Raw genomic sequence first — 16,505 nt, 5'->3', positions numbered from 1 at the left:
AAAAAAAAAAAAAAAAAAAAAAAAATTTGTTTTGTGGCCTGATATAGGTTTGTGTGGGAGAATATTCCATGTGCTGATGAGAAGAATGTGCTGCAGTTTTTTGGTAGAGTGTTCTGTAAATGTATGTAAAGTCCAATTGAAGCCCAATGTTTCTTTGTAAATTAACCATTTCTTAAACTGCCTCTATTTCATATAGTTTGTGAGTCCCTTCGCCATTGTTTGAACCTCTGAATCTATCTCATTGTGCCTTTGTCCCATTTTTTAATGTTTCTGCTAAGCCACAACCTAGCCCATACTTGTGAGATCCTGAAAATATCTCCCCCAACTTATCCCTTTGATATTTCATAGATTTCTTTCTCATCATAGAATTAAAAGTAGATGAACATCAAGTCAAAGAGAAGTAGGTTTACATGTCAGTCAGTGTGAGTTAAACTATGTTGCAGCTTCTGTTCACAGACTAAGAGAGATGGAGTCTTTCCTCTTGGATGACGTCAGCTCTGTGATACGGAACAAAGGCATTGAGAGAATCATCTCACCAATGATTGTTCAGCTTTGCCATCTCCTCATCTCAATGGAGAGGAAAGAAGTGGAGAATGAAGTATTTGCTTCGTTGGAGACGATGGCTGAGGAATTGGCTAAAGCTTGTGAAGACTTTGTGCAAGTTGCCAAAAGGTAATTCTTTCAAAGAACACAATAAATTTTCACTCTGACAAATTTGCAGAAGAAGGAAAGTATAACTAGAGACTTATTATAATCTTCTTAAGTGCTTTTGGAAAGAAGTTGGATAAGAAAAAAATAAATTGATAAAACACACAGACACAAAGCAAATTTATTTAATATGTTGTTATTTATTACTTGGGGTATAATTTAAGTATGCAAACATTTCAGAATTAGTTGACTGAGTTTTCCACTAAAAACAAGTTGTACGTGCCATCAGAGGGTTTCTAGATTATGATTTCATTTCACAGATGAATTATCTTCTATTACAGGGATAAGAATTTTCAGAGTTGTCTAAACACAATTTTCAGGTCTGTCTTTTAGTGCATTTGGGCCTGATTCTTTATTAGTAAACCTGCATGCAAATTATTTTCATATTAAGTTTCAATTCCAGGGTTAATACAAAGTAGCCTAGTTATAACAACAAAACCGACCTCTATTAATAAACACTGAATACCACCACAAAATGTTACTTTTCTTTTTTGCCCAAAACTTTATGTAGGTGTTGGAGCAAACTGCCTATGTTTGAATCTTAGCAACACCGTCAATTTAATGCAATCGTATAAAAATTCTGCAAGCTTTGTTTTTTGAATGGCGCTTGAAAAGTTGATACCAAAGTCCACATGAAAAAATGAAACATAAGAACAATTAGAAGAACCCTGGAATAAAAAGCTGTGGAGTGAGAATAGCTTGCCAGATATTAAAACACATTCTGGATCCTCTAATAGGAAAGTATGTGATACTGTCATATGAAGAGGCAGATTGACCACTGGAACAGAATAAAAAGCCCAGAAACACACAACTACACATGGATCTGTACACCAGAAAGAGTGGACTTCAGTGTATGCAAATTTGAAAAATGAACCAGACTGGCTGGGCGGGTGGCTCACGCCTGTAAAGCCAGCATTTTGGGAGGCGGAAGCAGGTTGACCGCCTGAGGTCGGGAGTTCAAGACCAGCCTGGCCAGCATGGTGAAACCCCGTCTCTACTAAAAATACAAAAATTAGGTGGGCATGGTGGCAGGCGCCAGTAATCCCAGCTACTCGGGAAGCTGAGGCAGGAGAAACGCTTGAACCCAGGAGGCGGAGGTTGCAGTGAGTTGAGATAGCGCCATTGCACTCCAGCCTGGTGACAGAGGAAGACTCCGTCTCAAAAAGGAAAGAAAGAGAGAAAGAGAGAAAGAGAAAGAAAAGAAGGAAGGAAGGAAGGAAGGAAGGAAGGAAGGAAGGAAGGAAGGAAGGAAGGAAGGAAGGAAGGAAGGAGGGAGGGAAGGAAGGAAGGGGCTGTTAGGAAGTCCTGTGGAGAAAGGCAGACTGTAACAAACAAATCTAACAATATTACAAATGCATGATACAGCCTCACTGAAAGGGTTATGGAGAGAAGGAGCTGACCTAGGCAACTTTGGAAGACAGTCCTTTTGACTATATACTGTAAAACTAAAGACATAATTGTATATTAGCACAGTATTCTAGTTAGTAAATTTTGTTTCTCAGTAATCTTGAAACTACCAGTATAATAAATAGATAAATACATTGTAGATACTGAAAGTCGGGGTCTCACTCTCAGAGAAAAAAGTTACAAATAAGCAAGGGGGGAAGGTTAGAATGAGCCCTGTGGAGTAGAGTGGAAGGTATCAGTATGAATGTGTGTGTGTCCACGTATACACATGTATAATATGCTAATCTGTGTTTAGCTATAGTGTTTTTGCTGTCTTCTGAGGAGCCCTAGAAGCAGTGACATTCCAGTATTTCTGGAGAAATGCCTGAGAAATCCTAGGTCTGGGGCCAGGAATAAACAAAGTAAGGCTGGAACATCTTGTAGCACCAGAAGAAAAAGAAAGGATGGAGGCGTGTTAGAAGGACATGTGGTGGGCTGAATGATGGCCCCCAAATATGTCCAGATCCTAATCCCCAAAACCTGTGAATATGTTACTTACATGGCAAAGGGACCTTGCAAATATGGTTAAGAACCTTTAGATGGGAGATGATCCTGGATGATCTGGGGGCCCCAAGGGGGTCACAGTGGTCCTTATAAGAGGGATGCAGGAGGATCAGAGAGAGGAGAAAGGAAGGTGAGGGTGGAAACAGGGATTTGAGTGATGTGCTTTGAAGACGGAAGAACAGGCCACAAGTCAAAGCACATAGGCGGCCACAGAACCTGAGAGAAGCAAGGAAACAGACTCTCCTCTCAGAGCCTCCAGAAGGAGCCAGCCTTGCTGACACCTGACTCTGGTCCATTAAGATTCACTTTAGACCTCTGACCTCCAGAACTGTGAGATAATACATTCCTGTTGTTATTAAATTTGTGGCAATTTGTTATAGCAGCAATGGAAAGCTAATACAGGACACAGCCAGTCTGAACCAGCCAATGGCTGAAGCTAGACCAATTCCAGCAGTAAAATAAGTAATGAGAGGTGAAGCCAGCTGGACTTCCTGGGTCGAGTGGGGACTTGGAGAACTTTTCTGTCTCACAAGAGGATTGTAAAACGCACCAATCAGCACTCCATAGCTAGGATTGTAAAACATACCAATCAGCACTCTGTAAAATGCACCAATCAGCGCTCTGTGAAATGCACCAATTGGTGCTCTGTAAAATGCCCCAATCAGCAGGATCCTAAAAGTAGCCAATCGCAGGGAGGATTGAAAAAAGGGCACTCCAATAGGACAAAAATGGAACATGGGTGGGGACAAATAAGGGAATAAAAACTGGCCACCCCAGCAAGCAGCAGCAACCCATTGGGGTCCCCTTCCCTGCTGTGGAAGGTTTGTCGTTTCGCTCTTCACAATAAACTTTGCTATTGTTCACTCTTTGGGTCTGTGCCATCTTCAAGAGCTATGACACTTATTGCGAAGGTCCACGGCTTCATTCTTGAAGTCAGTGAGACCACGAATCCACTGGCAGGAACCAACTCTGGACACAGTAACGATAGTATTGCATATAAACTAAAGAATAAAACAAATATCCATGAGCCTATACTACATTTACACAATAGGAAGAGAATTCTACTCTTCGAAAGTGTCATGCATGAAAGACAAGAAAAGCCCAACAACCAGTCAACAACAAGACTGAGAAAACATGATTAAATGCAACATGACATCCTGGCTGGATCCTGCAACAGAAAGGTGACATTAGTGGAAGAACTGGCAAAACCTAAATAAAATTCGTCAGTTAGGAGTGGTGTACCAATATTAATTTCTTAGTTTTGATAAATGTACCATGATGATATAAGGTAAGGGAAGATGGGTAAAGGGTATACAGAGTAAGGCCACAGGCATTTACCTTGAAGATATGCCTCCATCAGTATGTTAATACATATATATAAGGTTATTTATTTCGGCATTAATTGTAATTGCAGGCCAGGCGTAGTGGTTTATGCCTGTAATCCCAACACTTTGGGAGGTCAAGGTGGGTGGATCACCTGAGGCCAGGAGTTCGAGACCAACATGACCAACGTGGTGAAACCCCGTCTCTACTAAATACAAAAAATTAGCTGGGCATGGGTGGTGCATGCCTGGAGGCTGGAGGCTGGAGAATAGTTTGAATCCAGGAGGCGGAGGTTGTAGTGGGCTGAGATTGCACCACTGCACTCTAGCCTGGATAACAAGAATGAAACTTTGTCTCAAAAAAAAAAAATTGTAATCGCAAAACATCTGGAGCAACACAGACACCCACACATAGGAGATTCATTGAATAAACATTCAGTGATTAAATATTCATTGAATAGTACATCCACACATTAGAATATTATACAGCTGTTAAGAAAAAGCAAGAACCATCTTTAAAAGCAGATCTGGAGTGATTGCCAAGACATAATGTATACAAAAAAACAAAGGAAATACGTAGTGTGTATGGTAGATGCTGTGATGCAGCACAGAGATCCCTTTGGGAACTGAGGACTTAGTGCTGCAGGCAGAAAGCCCTCAGATGTCAAACCACTGTGGGGTCTGCCTCTACTGAAAAGAACTGGCTTGCCTAAGGTTACATTTTTTCCTAAGGTGGCCCACGTTTAATGACTGATAGATGGGTGGTATAAAGAGCCCTGGCTTTTCACCTAATATGGGACAACTCTGAAAGGCCATCCCAGTTTCAAAATTCTCCATAAGGTTAGCTGAGGCTCTGCTAGGGCCACGCGGCAGCTCAGCTTCTCCTTCTGTCCAATCCTGCTCTGTCCCTTTCCTTCCTGGGGGTTAATCTTAGGACACTTTCTAGTAAATCTCCTGCTCACTAATCACCATCTCAGTGTCTGCATCCCAGAGGCAGCCTGTGACAGTATGCTACCTTTTGTATAAGAAATAAGGAAGAAATTAGCAAATATATACAATCGTCTTGTTGTTACCAAAGAAACACAGCAAAGGTAAAGCTGACTAAAAGAGATTGGTTCCCTGCTGAAGTCAGTGTGCTGGGATGGAGGCGAGCAGGAGAGAGGGACACTCTCTGGCTATATGCTTTTATGTAATGTTGACTTTGGGAACCATATTAACGTTTGCTATGTATGCAAAAACATTTAAATCTTCAAGGATGGGGAAAAAACAAAACATACACTAACGTATCTAAATGGATTATAAGTTAATGACAAATCACACTGAGGAAAAATAAAAAGAATGAAGGCAAATAACTTTTAAACAAGGTACTTTAATATCAACCTTCAGTCTAAAGCCGAAGAAACCTGCAAACTTATATTGAACTCCACTTTGTGAGTTTTAAAAATGGTATGGGTTAGAAATTCTGCAATTACTTCCTGGGTTCTGTACTCATAGAACAAATGAGTAAATGTACTGAGGAAAATTGGGAGGCAGGTTTCTCACTAATGGAGAAGGGAGATTATAAATATGGAATGAGGGTAGGATAGGGAGAACCCTGTGGTGTTGTATTAAAATCGGAGGTGTCAGCATGAACTCATATTTGTGTGTCTATACACTGGTGTATGTGTATTCCCTTCCTCTGTCCACGGGGAAGACTCAGAGGCAATGATACCCAGAGAGCAATAAGCATACCTGTTATCCAGATCTTAGTTCTAAATACCATCTGTTACCAAAAGAGCCTGGAATCCTTGGAGAAACAGCTGATTCTAAGACTGGGGTGAGAAAAAATAAATGATGAACCTGGAATATCCTGTTTACAAAAAAGTAAGAAAAGGATTTCTTTGAACAACTGATGGGAACATATCAAAAAGACACAAGGAGTCAACTCAAAGGGGCAAATTTGGGACAAATACGGCCCAATATGGGATAAAATGAGCATCAAAATAACATGATGACAATGGATTACAACCCATGGAATAAAATAAGAATCAGAGTTCATAATGATAATAAATGAATACATAAAGGGATACTCTTCCTTATAGTAGAATGGCAACAAACGAATGTAGAAGAAATCAGGCAGTTAGATAATTATCATTTGGCAACTATCATAATGACTGTTTTAGGCAATGTTATTTATGGATGCTAAAATTAATGGGCAAAAGTTGGACAAGGAGTTGGATGCTTATATTGTCTCAAGGTGTCTTCCTGCAAGGTTTTCATTAATTACAAAGGGGAAAATAGTTTTACAGAGGAGAATTGTGGCAGGTATCACCTTATCCACGTGATGTCAGTTAGCATTACTATTATTGGGACAAAAACAGCCTCACTCACGTGCCTACTGATACAATGCACTGAGAAGAACACAGTGTCACTCCTGGAGAATTACTTCCCAAATGTATAACCTGAATCTATTAATAAAACATCAGACAAACCCGAATTGAAGGACTTTCCACAAATAACTGGCTTGTACTCTTCCTAAAATATCAAAGGTCAAGAGAGAAAATCTCAGGGACTCTTCTAGAGATAATTAAACCCTGGAGGACACTGTGCACTTGCCTAGTTTCAAGTGATTGGAGCTCTTCTTTCTGGGATTCCTGCAGGTGGATTGGGGGCTGGTTTCTGATGTTCTAGCCCTAATTGCATAGGGATCTAGGAATCATGTTCGAAGAAGTCCTCTGAATTGGAGCTGACTCATTCTAAAAAGAGAATCAAAGCAGAGCAAAAGGTTTTATAGTGATCCCTGTGGAACATTCTAAAAATGTAGCTTTTTTTTTTTAATTGACAGTAATTGTATATTTTCATGGGAGGTACATAGTGATGTGATACAATGTATAGTGATCAGATCGGGGTAATTAGCATATTTATCATCTGAAACATTTGTCATTTCTTTTGTTGGGAACATTCAATTATCCTCCTTCTACCTTTTTGAGACCATATATTATTGTTAACTACAGTCATAGTATAGTGGTACAGAACACAAGAATTTAGTCCTTCAATTTAGCTGTAACCTTACATTCTTTAACAAATCTCTCCCTATCCATCCTTTCCCCCAACTCTTCCCACCCTCAGTTCTACTTTTTACTTCTATGAGATCAATTTTTTTTAGCTTCCACATATGAGTGAGAATATGCGGTGTTTAACTTTCTGTTCCTGGCTTATTTCACCTAACACGATGTTCTCCAGTGGTTGTGTTACTGAAACACCAGGGTTTCAGTCCAGGTTCTGCTGCTCACCACAAAGAAAGCCAGCCACTGAGACAACTATGGCCAAGGAAGAAGGCTTTAATCAGGTGCTACAGCCTAGGAGATGGGAAATTAGTCTCAAATCCATCTCCCTGACCAATAAAGTTAGGAATTTATATAGCAGAGAAGAAATGCAACAGTGAGTAAGAAAACAAGAACTAGGGAGGGGCAAGGAAGCAATCATGATGAATGGGAGGCCTGGTGTTTCATTGTCTGGATGTGGTGATCTGGTGAGTTTCTATTCTTTGATACTTTTTGAAAGGCCTTGGGGGGTCCTTTCCTGAGGAAGGAACTCAGATAAAACAATGTAAGTTTCAAGTTTTAGGATCAGAATGGTCAATTTCTGTTTACTCCCCACCACCCCCCTTGAAAAAAAAAACTGTCTATGGGAGTATTGGGTCAGTTTCAGTTGGCAGAATCCAGTTCTTTGTCCTTATAAGGCTGAAGTTCCTGTTTCCTTGTTGTCAGCCACGGTCTTTGCTCTTGGAGGCTGCCTGCATTCTCTATGGCCCCCTCCAGCAATGGCAGGTCAAACTCTCCTCATGCTTTGAAACCCTCTAACTTATCCTTTTGCTGCATCTCTCTCACTCACTTGTCTGTCCACCTTTTCTGCTTTTAAAGGCTCATGTGATTACATTGGGCCCACCTGGATAGACCAGAATCCACTCCCTATTTAAAGGTCAGCAGATTAGTAAGTTCAATTGCATCTGCAATGTCCCTACACAGCTGTATCTAGATTTGAGTTTATTTGACTAACCAGGGGACAAGAATCTTGAGGAGGGAGGCACGGGGGCAGGGACAGGATGCATCTTTAGAATTCAGTCAACCACAGCGCTTTACAGTTAAATGTAGTCACATTCTCAGATTGGTAACAGTTAAGAAACTTTGAAATACTGGCTTTGCATTAGATAATGGTACAGATGGTCCCAATTTACCATGGTTCAACTTAAAATTTTTCCACTTTATGATGGGAAAAAGTGATATACATTCAGTAAAAACTGTACTTTGAGTACCCATACAACCGTTCTGTTTTTCACTTTGAGTATGGTAGTCAATAAATTATATGGGATATTCAACACTTTATTATAAAATAGGCTTTGTGTTAGATGAGTTTGCCCAATGGAAGTGTTCTGAGCACATTTAAGGTGGGCTAGGCTAAACTATGATGTTTGGCAGGTTAGGTGTATTTGCATTTTCACTTTTTGGTTTTTATTTTTTTCTTAGAGTTTCAGTGTGGTGGCTCATCCCTGTAATCCCAGCACTTTGGGAGGCCGAGGAGGGTGAATTGCTTGAGCTCAGGAGTTCGAGACCAGCCTAGGCAACATGGCAAACCAAAAATACAAAAAATGTGCCAGGCATGGTGGCTTGCACCTGTGACACCAGCTACTTGGGAGGCTGAGGTGGGAGGATTGCTTCAGCCTAGCTGGTGGAGGTTGTAGTGAGCTGAGATTGTGTCACTGCCCTCCAGCCTGGGTGACCCTGTCTCAAAACAAAAAAAAAAAAAAGAGAGAGAGAGAGTTTCTGTTGTCCAGGCTAAAGTGCAGTGGCATGATCTCAGCTCATTGCAACCTCCACCTCCTTGGCTAAAGCAACCCTCCCACCTCAGCCTCCTGAGGAACTGGGACTACAGGTTTGTGTCACCACACCCAGCTAATTTGTTTTTTTAAAGACAGGGTCTCACTATGTTTCCCAGGCTGGTAAATGCATTTTCAATTTGCAATATTTTAACTTACAATGAGTTTCTTGGAACATAAACATAAAATCCATGTTTAATTTTATAATTGTGATGATTGTTCTGTAGTTTTGAAAATGAATACCCTCACTGGTATTTAGTGTGGATTTAAGGAATCCACACTAAATCATTCTGGGATAAAGGGACATCATCCCTGGGACTGTCTACACACACACACACACACACACACACACACACACACACCCCACAGAGACAGTGAGAAAAGCAAATGTGGAAAAATCATAACAATTGGTGAATCTAGTTAAAGGATATAGTGGAGCGGCGGTCCCAACCATTTTGGCACAAGGGACTGGTTTCACGGAAGATAATTTTTCCATGGATGGGTGTTGGGGGTGTTGGGGAGGGGGTGGATGGTTTCGGGATGAAACTGTTCCACCTCAGGTCATTAGGCATTAGATTATCACAAGGAGGGCACAACCTAGATCCTTCGCGTGTAGAGTTCACGATAGAGTTCGAGCTCCTATGAGAATCTAATGCCGCCGCTGATCTGACAGGAGGCAGAGCTCAGATAGTGATGTTCGCTTGCCTGCCACTCCTGCTGTGTGGCCCGGTTCCTAACAGGCCACGGACCAGTATGGGTCCGCAGCCCAGAGTTTGGGGATCCCTGTATTAGTCTATATTGTACAATTCTTTCAACTTTTATAAGTTAGAAATTATAGGAAATTATAAGTTACAAAAATACTGTTGAAAATATTCATGCTCAAAAGTTATGAGAATTAGATAAAAAGAATATTTAAAACTGTACATGGGTTTTCAAAAAAATAGAATTAGTATATGACTCAACAATGCCCCTTCTGGGTATGTATCTGAAAGAATGGAAAGTAAGGAATGGAACCAGTATTTGTATACCCATGTTTATAGCAGCATTATTCACAATGACCAAAAGGTAGAAACAACACAAATGTCCATTGAAGGGTGAATGGATAAACCAAAGTGTGGTGTATTCAAACAATGGATTATTATTCAGCCTTACAAATGAAGGAAATACTGACACATGCTCCAACGTGGATGAACCTTGAGGACAATATGCTCAGTAAAACAAGTCATTCACAAAAAGACAAATACTGCATGATTCCACTTATATGAGGTGCCTAGAGTAGTCAGACTCACAGTGAAAATAGAATGGTGGTTTCCAAAGACCCCAGGGGTCAGGGGCAGAGTTTCAGTTGGGGATGATGAAAAAAGTTCTGGAGATAGAGAGTGGTGATGGTTGCACAACAGTGTGAATATACTTAATGCCACTGAATGATACACTTAAAAAATAGTTAAAATAGTATATATATATTTTATATATCATATAATACTTTCTTTTTAAGACAAGAGATTCCTGCTCTTTTTTGCCCCAGGCACTGAGAGTGCAGTTGTCATCTCGTTTCAGCCGCCAACCTATGCCTCCTGCCGGGATTCAAGTGATTCTCCTGCCTCAGCCTCCTGAGTAGCTGGAATTACAGGTGCACACCACCACGCCCAGCTAATTATTTTTATTTATTTATTTTATTTATTTATTTATTTATTTATTTTGAGATAGAGTCTCACTGTGTTGCCCAGGCTGGAGTGCTGTGGTGTGATCTCGGCTCACTGCAACCTTCACCTCCCAGGTTCAAGCACTTCACTGCCTCAGCCTCCCGAGTAGCTGGGATTACAGGCGCCTGCCACCACGCCCTGCTAATTTTTGTATTTTTAGTAGAAATGGGGTTTCACCATGTTGGCCAGGCTGATCTCGAACTTCTGACCTGAGGTGATCCTCCAGCCTCGGCCTCCCAAAGTGCTGGGATTGCAGGCGTGAGCCACAGCGCCCAGCCTAAAGTGGTAAATTTTATCTTATGTATATTTTACCACAATAAAAAAAAGATACAGAACTAGGGTGAAGGTGGGGGAAACTGTACATGGTGTGACCCACGTAAGAAATTGCCAAAATATTTATAATAATTAAGAGTTCAAGAGCAGAATGATTTTATACTAATTTAATACTACTTTGTACATTTGAAGTTTTCTAACACAATATATTTTATTACAAAAAAAGGGACACTAAATTTTGGGAGGAGCTAAATATCATTTTTGTCTGTTTCTGTGCAAATGCCTCTGTTGTATTGTCTGTTCCTGGCAAGGTAAATTATTTATACACAGCATTATCCGTGCTCATGACCACGGGAAACAGTCCAGCCCATCTATTAGGGCAGTACTGCAAATAATTCATATTGGTCTAGCTCCTCTGACTTTCAGAACAAGCTCCTTGAGCAGTTCTCAGGGAAGTCCAAATGGAGTCAATCAGCACAAAACGTGCTAAGTGTTTGGCTGGCAGTCTGAGCCTTCCCTTCTGCTGCGCAAGCTATCAGGAGGCCAGAAGGAATTTGCTGCATCAGCAGTCCCTGGACCAGAGTTTGGCAGTAGGGCGGAGTTTTAGGCGGGACCTTTCAAGAAGAGGCCAACACAGTTAAGTGTTTTCTTTTGCATAAAAATATATGATAAACATCAAATGTATCATATAATTAATATGGATGAGTTGAAGGAAGGAAAGAATTACCTATAAGCCTACAACCTAGAGATAAGCATTGTGAACATTTCTGTATACTGTATAATATATTCCAGATAGTTTTCTTTTCTTGTTCTCCTTTTCACTCCCTATTCCCATCCTTTTCCTTCCCCCATCTCTCATTTTCCTTTTTAAAAAGTCATACAAAGAAGTATCTGTGTAAGTATATCGACCCACATGCAAATATACACATGCATATGCATGTATATGTGTATATATAAAACAAGTCACACGATTGATAGGCCCCTGCACTGCACATCCCCTGAGAAGTCCCATTCGCTCCAGGGCTAGGTGAACAGTGCCTCCGGGGTAGTAGAGTGCACGGCATAAGCATCACAGCAGCCCTGAGAAAGATGGTGGTTTAACTCATCTCCCCCTCCACTTCCAATTCCAGTCTACACCAGGATTAAAGAGGAACTCATGTTTTCTTCTTCAGTGGTTTTGAACTTACCTTTAGATTCCCTAATCCATTTAGAGTTCACTCTTATGTATGTTTTGATATATGGATCTCTTTTTTATATTTTTCTAAATGACTACCCCGTATCCCAGCAATATGAGATGCCACCTTTATCTTTCATCTTTTCATATGGAGTAATTTTAAAAAATCGAATACAGTACAGTGTGTGTCTTAGTCTGTCTTGGCTGTTATAACAAAGTTCCATAAACTGGATAGCTTATAAATAACAGAAATTTATTTCTTATAGTTCTGGAGACTGGGAAGTCCAAGATCAAGCTACCAGCAGATGTGGTGTCTGGTGAGGTCCTGCTTTCTAGTTCATAGATGTCATCTTCTAGCTGTGTCCTCACCTGGGGGAAGAGGCGAGGAGTCTCTCTTGGGCTTCTTTCAGAAGGGCACTATTCCCATTCATAAAAGTTCTGCCCCCAAAACTTAATTACCTCCCATACCTCCCTTTTATTTAATACTATCACATTGGGGGTTAACATTTTAACATATGAATGGGGGGATACATACAGATATTCAGAACATAGAAGTATATATGCAAAATTATAGTGGCTCTAGATAGATAGTATTATCTCCTTCTAGGAAAAGAAGGAGATAAATTAAATTAAATTAAAATTAATTTTATTTTATTCTGGTGGGCAGCTAAAGTGGGGACAGCTCACCCTTATCCAATTAAAGTCTTGAAATAATTCAAGATTAGTTTCAATCTTGTGAGATGTTTATTTCCAGTATGTTCCTCCTCTGAAGGGATGGATTTCCTGAAAGCCTAGAGTATTTATCAGGTGCCCTCCACATTGACGAGACCTGCACTCTAATTTTTGTTTTCTCAATGCTGTGATACTATTGGTCTCAGCATAGCTGCTGCCGTCGTCTGCATGATTTTTCTGCCTCTTGACCTGTGTTACTTAGGAAAAGGTGCTGGGTGCTGGCTGCCTTGGTAGTACTCCAGGACCTTAAAACAACTGTTTTATTTTACATTTAAAAAATTTGGGTTTTTTTTGTTGTTGTTGTTTATAGACAGGGTCTCGCACTGTTGCCCAGATTGGAGTGCAGTGACATGATCATGGTTCATTGCAGCCTTGACCTCCTGGCCTCAAGCAAACCTCCCATCTTGGCCTCCCAAAGTGCTGGGATTACAGATATGAGCCACTGTGCCTAGCCTAAAAATATTTTCTCCGTCTTCCACGAATGTTCTTGGTGGAAAAATTGGTCTAATACCTTCATAGTTTGAAGCAGAAGTTTGAGAACATTCACTGTTATATCTCAAATCAGTGGTCTGAAAGATTAAGCCAAAAATATCGTGCAAACCAGAAAGTAAAAGCAGAAATTATGCATGACAAAAATAGTCGAATTGGAGGATAAATCCAGGACACTCAACTTGCAAATCATGGAGCTTCTAGAAGGAGAGAAATGAAGAGATTCAGGAGAGGCAATAATAAAGCAAATGGTAGAAGAAATTTTCTTTGAGCCAATTTATGATCCAAATGTGTAGATTATAACTGTACCTGCGTTCTGGGTGAGACACATTGGTAAGATTCCTGAACTCTTAGTACTTTCAGACCAAAAAAAACTTATTTATAGAGGGAAATCATTTAGACTAGCCCCAGGTTTCTTCTCTGCAGCTCTGGAGGCCTGAAGATGTGGGAATTAAGTCTCCAGGCTGCTGAGTGGAAGGGCCTTCAACTCAATGTTCTACACAGAGAGCTCATCATTAAGCAGACAGTGGGAAGGATAAACATGTAGATCTTCAAGGACATAGTGAATGCATCTCCCCAACTGAGAAAAATATCCAGAAACAACTCTAAATAAATCACAGAGAGCAGAGACTACAGATAAGAGAAGGTAAAGAAGAGACAGGATGATAGTATGGTATCCTGACTGTTAAGAGTCAAATTTCTTAGAAGAGAAGCTGCAAAGCTAAGGGAGATTCTAACTGCAGTCTCAGATGAAGAACACTCAACTATCTCAGCCAAACTTAAAAGCAGGGGTGGAAGTGAGGGGAGAAAAGAGGACAGAAACATAGCTTGAAGGGCCAAAGGAAGAGGGAGGAGAGTAGGGAAGTTTTATTGAGGAGTTTCTATTGACTTTCTCCGCATGATGTAGCTTGTACTCAAGTCATATTAGGACACAGCCATGGCATTGCCTTAGTGCTGGACCCACGTGTCTCTCAAGTGTGCACCTCTGATTCTCAGTGGCTTTGTTTTTCTCCCTTCCATTTTAACATTCAGAAATGAGAAAACCCAGAAAGCTAGGCTGGCCAGGTGAGGGCCTCAGTTCTGCAACTGAGCAGGTGTTAGGATGTGGCACAAAGCCATAGTAATGGGCTGAGGGACCTAAGTGTCAATGGCAGATGATGGACAAATTCTCTCCCAGGAATCAAAAGTAAAGGAAGGGAAGGAGACAGCTGGCATGCATTCTCTGCCCTCTCCCTGGTCCCCCAATGTCTTGGTATTTCACTGTGCTGGGTTATTTGGGGCCAGTAGTGTGATTCTCTGCACTGGAAATTCAGGGGACATTTCACGTGTAGGTGGCTGGGATGTTTGAGGCAGGAAGGGATGAGGGGCATTGAAATTTATTGCCACTCTAAGGGACCTGAAGCTGGGAGGAGCGTCTCAACAGTCACTCCCCCGGCACTCCCATGTCCTCCTAGCCTACAATTCCAAGGGCATACAGCTCTGCCTCATTTCTAAAGAGTAACTATTAAAACGGTGGGAGCCGGAGGGAGTGGGACTTTTATGTATTTATTTATTTTGTAGGGTGAGGAGTTATTATTCAAAGAGAAATGCTTGAGATCACATGAACAAAACAGTTGCTGTAGACATCTATGTTCATTCATGGAAACTGATTTTTGTTACATAAAACCTCACCTCTTGATAGGATGGATTAAAATGAGATTCTAGATACTGTTTTCTTTCTTTAAAAATAGATTTATTGTTTTTTGTAGTAATTATTCATGTTCATTGCAGAGAAAATTAGAGTAATTAAAACTGAAACAAAGCAGATTTTAAAATGCCAAGATATAACCATAGTTTGAGGATTATCCTTCTAGAAAGACTTCTCTATGTCCACCTGTATACAACTGAAAACAAATGGCATCTTGCCATACATGCTATTCTGTAATTTGGGTATGGTATGGTATGGTATGTATGGTATGGTATGGTATGGTATGGTATGGTATGGTATGGCATGGTATGTGTTTTCTCAATACTGCATCTTGGAGAGGATTCCATGACCAGACTTCCAGTTCCATTGTAATGGCGACTTCGTGCTTTGTAACTTCTGTGTATGGTAATTTCCTATAGTTATGTTTCTCTTTTGTAACCTGTTACAAATGTAATATGTCTGTCTAGGCTTGCAGGAGACTCTGAGGAGGAGTGGCTCAAGGAGGAAATGGAGGCTGCTGCCCAGTCTCTGACCCTGTTTGGAAGGAACATCACACTGGTGGCTCAGAGACTCCATCTTCAGCCAGAATGTCAGCACCACCGGGAGGAGCTAGTGACCGCAGCTCAGCAGATCCTGGTGAACACCACAAAGGTGAGGCTGGTGTCAGAGCTGGCTGGCTGGTCAGTCTGGACAGAGAGCTCATTGCTGTCCTCAGTAGCAGACGCCTGCCCCAGAGAGAGAAACCTGCCCAAGTTTCTGCCAGGACCGCATGCAGAGTTGATCACCAATTTAATAAATGCTAAATGCAGAACCTGTCTTAGAAAGCTGGGTGGACGGCGGGCACAGTGGCTCATGCCTGTCATCCTAGCACTTTGGGAGGCTGACACAGGCGGATCATGAGGTCAGGAGATGGAGACCATCCTGCTAACATGGTGAAACCCCGTCTCTACTAAAAATACAGAAAAATAGCCGGGCATGGTGGCAGACGCCTATAGTCCCAGCTACTCGGGAGGCTGAGGCAGGAAAATGGCGTGAACCCGGGAGACGGAGGTTGCAGTGAGCCGAGATCATGCCACTGCACTCCAGCCTGGGTGACAGAGTGAGACTGTCTAAAAAAAAAAAAAAAATAGAAAAAGAAAAAAAAAGAAAGAAAGCTGGGTGGACATACTGAGTTAGGGTCTATGATCTTCAACCCACTGTGCAACCCACTTACCCCCCACACTTAGCCACCAATTTCTAATAAAAATATTTCATCAGAGAGGTCATTTTCCATCTTGCTTTTGTCCAGGAGCCAGGGGAGAGGCTACTGAAACCTCTGTAACTCTCAGCCTATTTGGCAAACCTGGCTCCAAAGTGAGGGCTCTGCTGCACTGGCATAACTGGAAGGATCTCAGGAAGCCAAGATGATGCCTCAGCCTTCATATACTCCCCCTTCTCCATCCCTGACATTCCATCATTACCACACAGCGTGGTTCTCATTAGAATCCATATGCCTTGAATATTAGCAAATATTATTGTTAATCCTTAAAACTTTAGTAATGTGGGTTATGCACAGGTATTTGTAAATTAACAGGTCCTTATTAAAGGAAGGTTGGAGATAGGGAGTAGAGAG

At 41.2% G+C, this 16,505-nt stretch overlaps 1 protein-coding gene across 1 annotated transcript in view; it reads left to right on the top strand.

Annotated features, from left to right (window-relative positions):
• Positions 1-16,505, top strand: part of LOC108518059 (uncharacterized) — a 38,017-nt gene that overhangs the window by 20,582 nt on the left and 930 nt on the right. The window contains exons 2-3 of the mRNA XM_017856204.1: positions 444-672; positions 15,361-15,544. Coding sequence (XP_017711693.1) covers positions 467-672; positions 15,361-15,544 — 390 coding nt within the window. The 5' untranslated portion in view covers positions 444-466. The remainder of the gene's footprint in view (positions 1-443; positions 673-15,360; positions 15,545-16,505) is intronic.

This window comes from Rhinopithecus bieti, unplaced genomic scaffold, assembly GCF_001698545.2.
Source record: "Rhinopithecus bieti isolate Rb0 unplaced genomic scaffold, ASM169854v2 scaffold_42219, whole genome shotgun sequence".
In the NCBI taxonomy this organism is placed as follows: Eukaryota; Metazoa; Chordata; class Mammalia; order Primates; family Cercopithecidae; genus Rhinopithecus; species Rhinopithecus bieti.
This window is presented reverse-complemented; position numbering and strand designations above follow the sequence as displayed.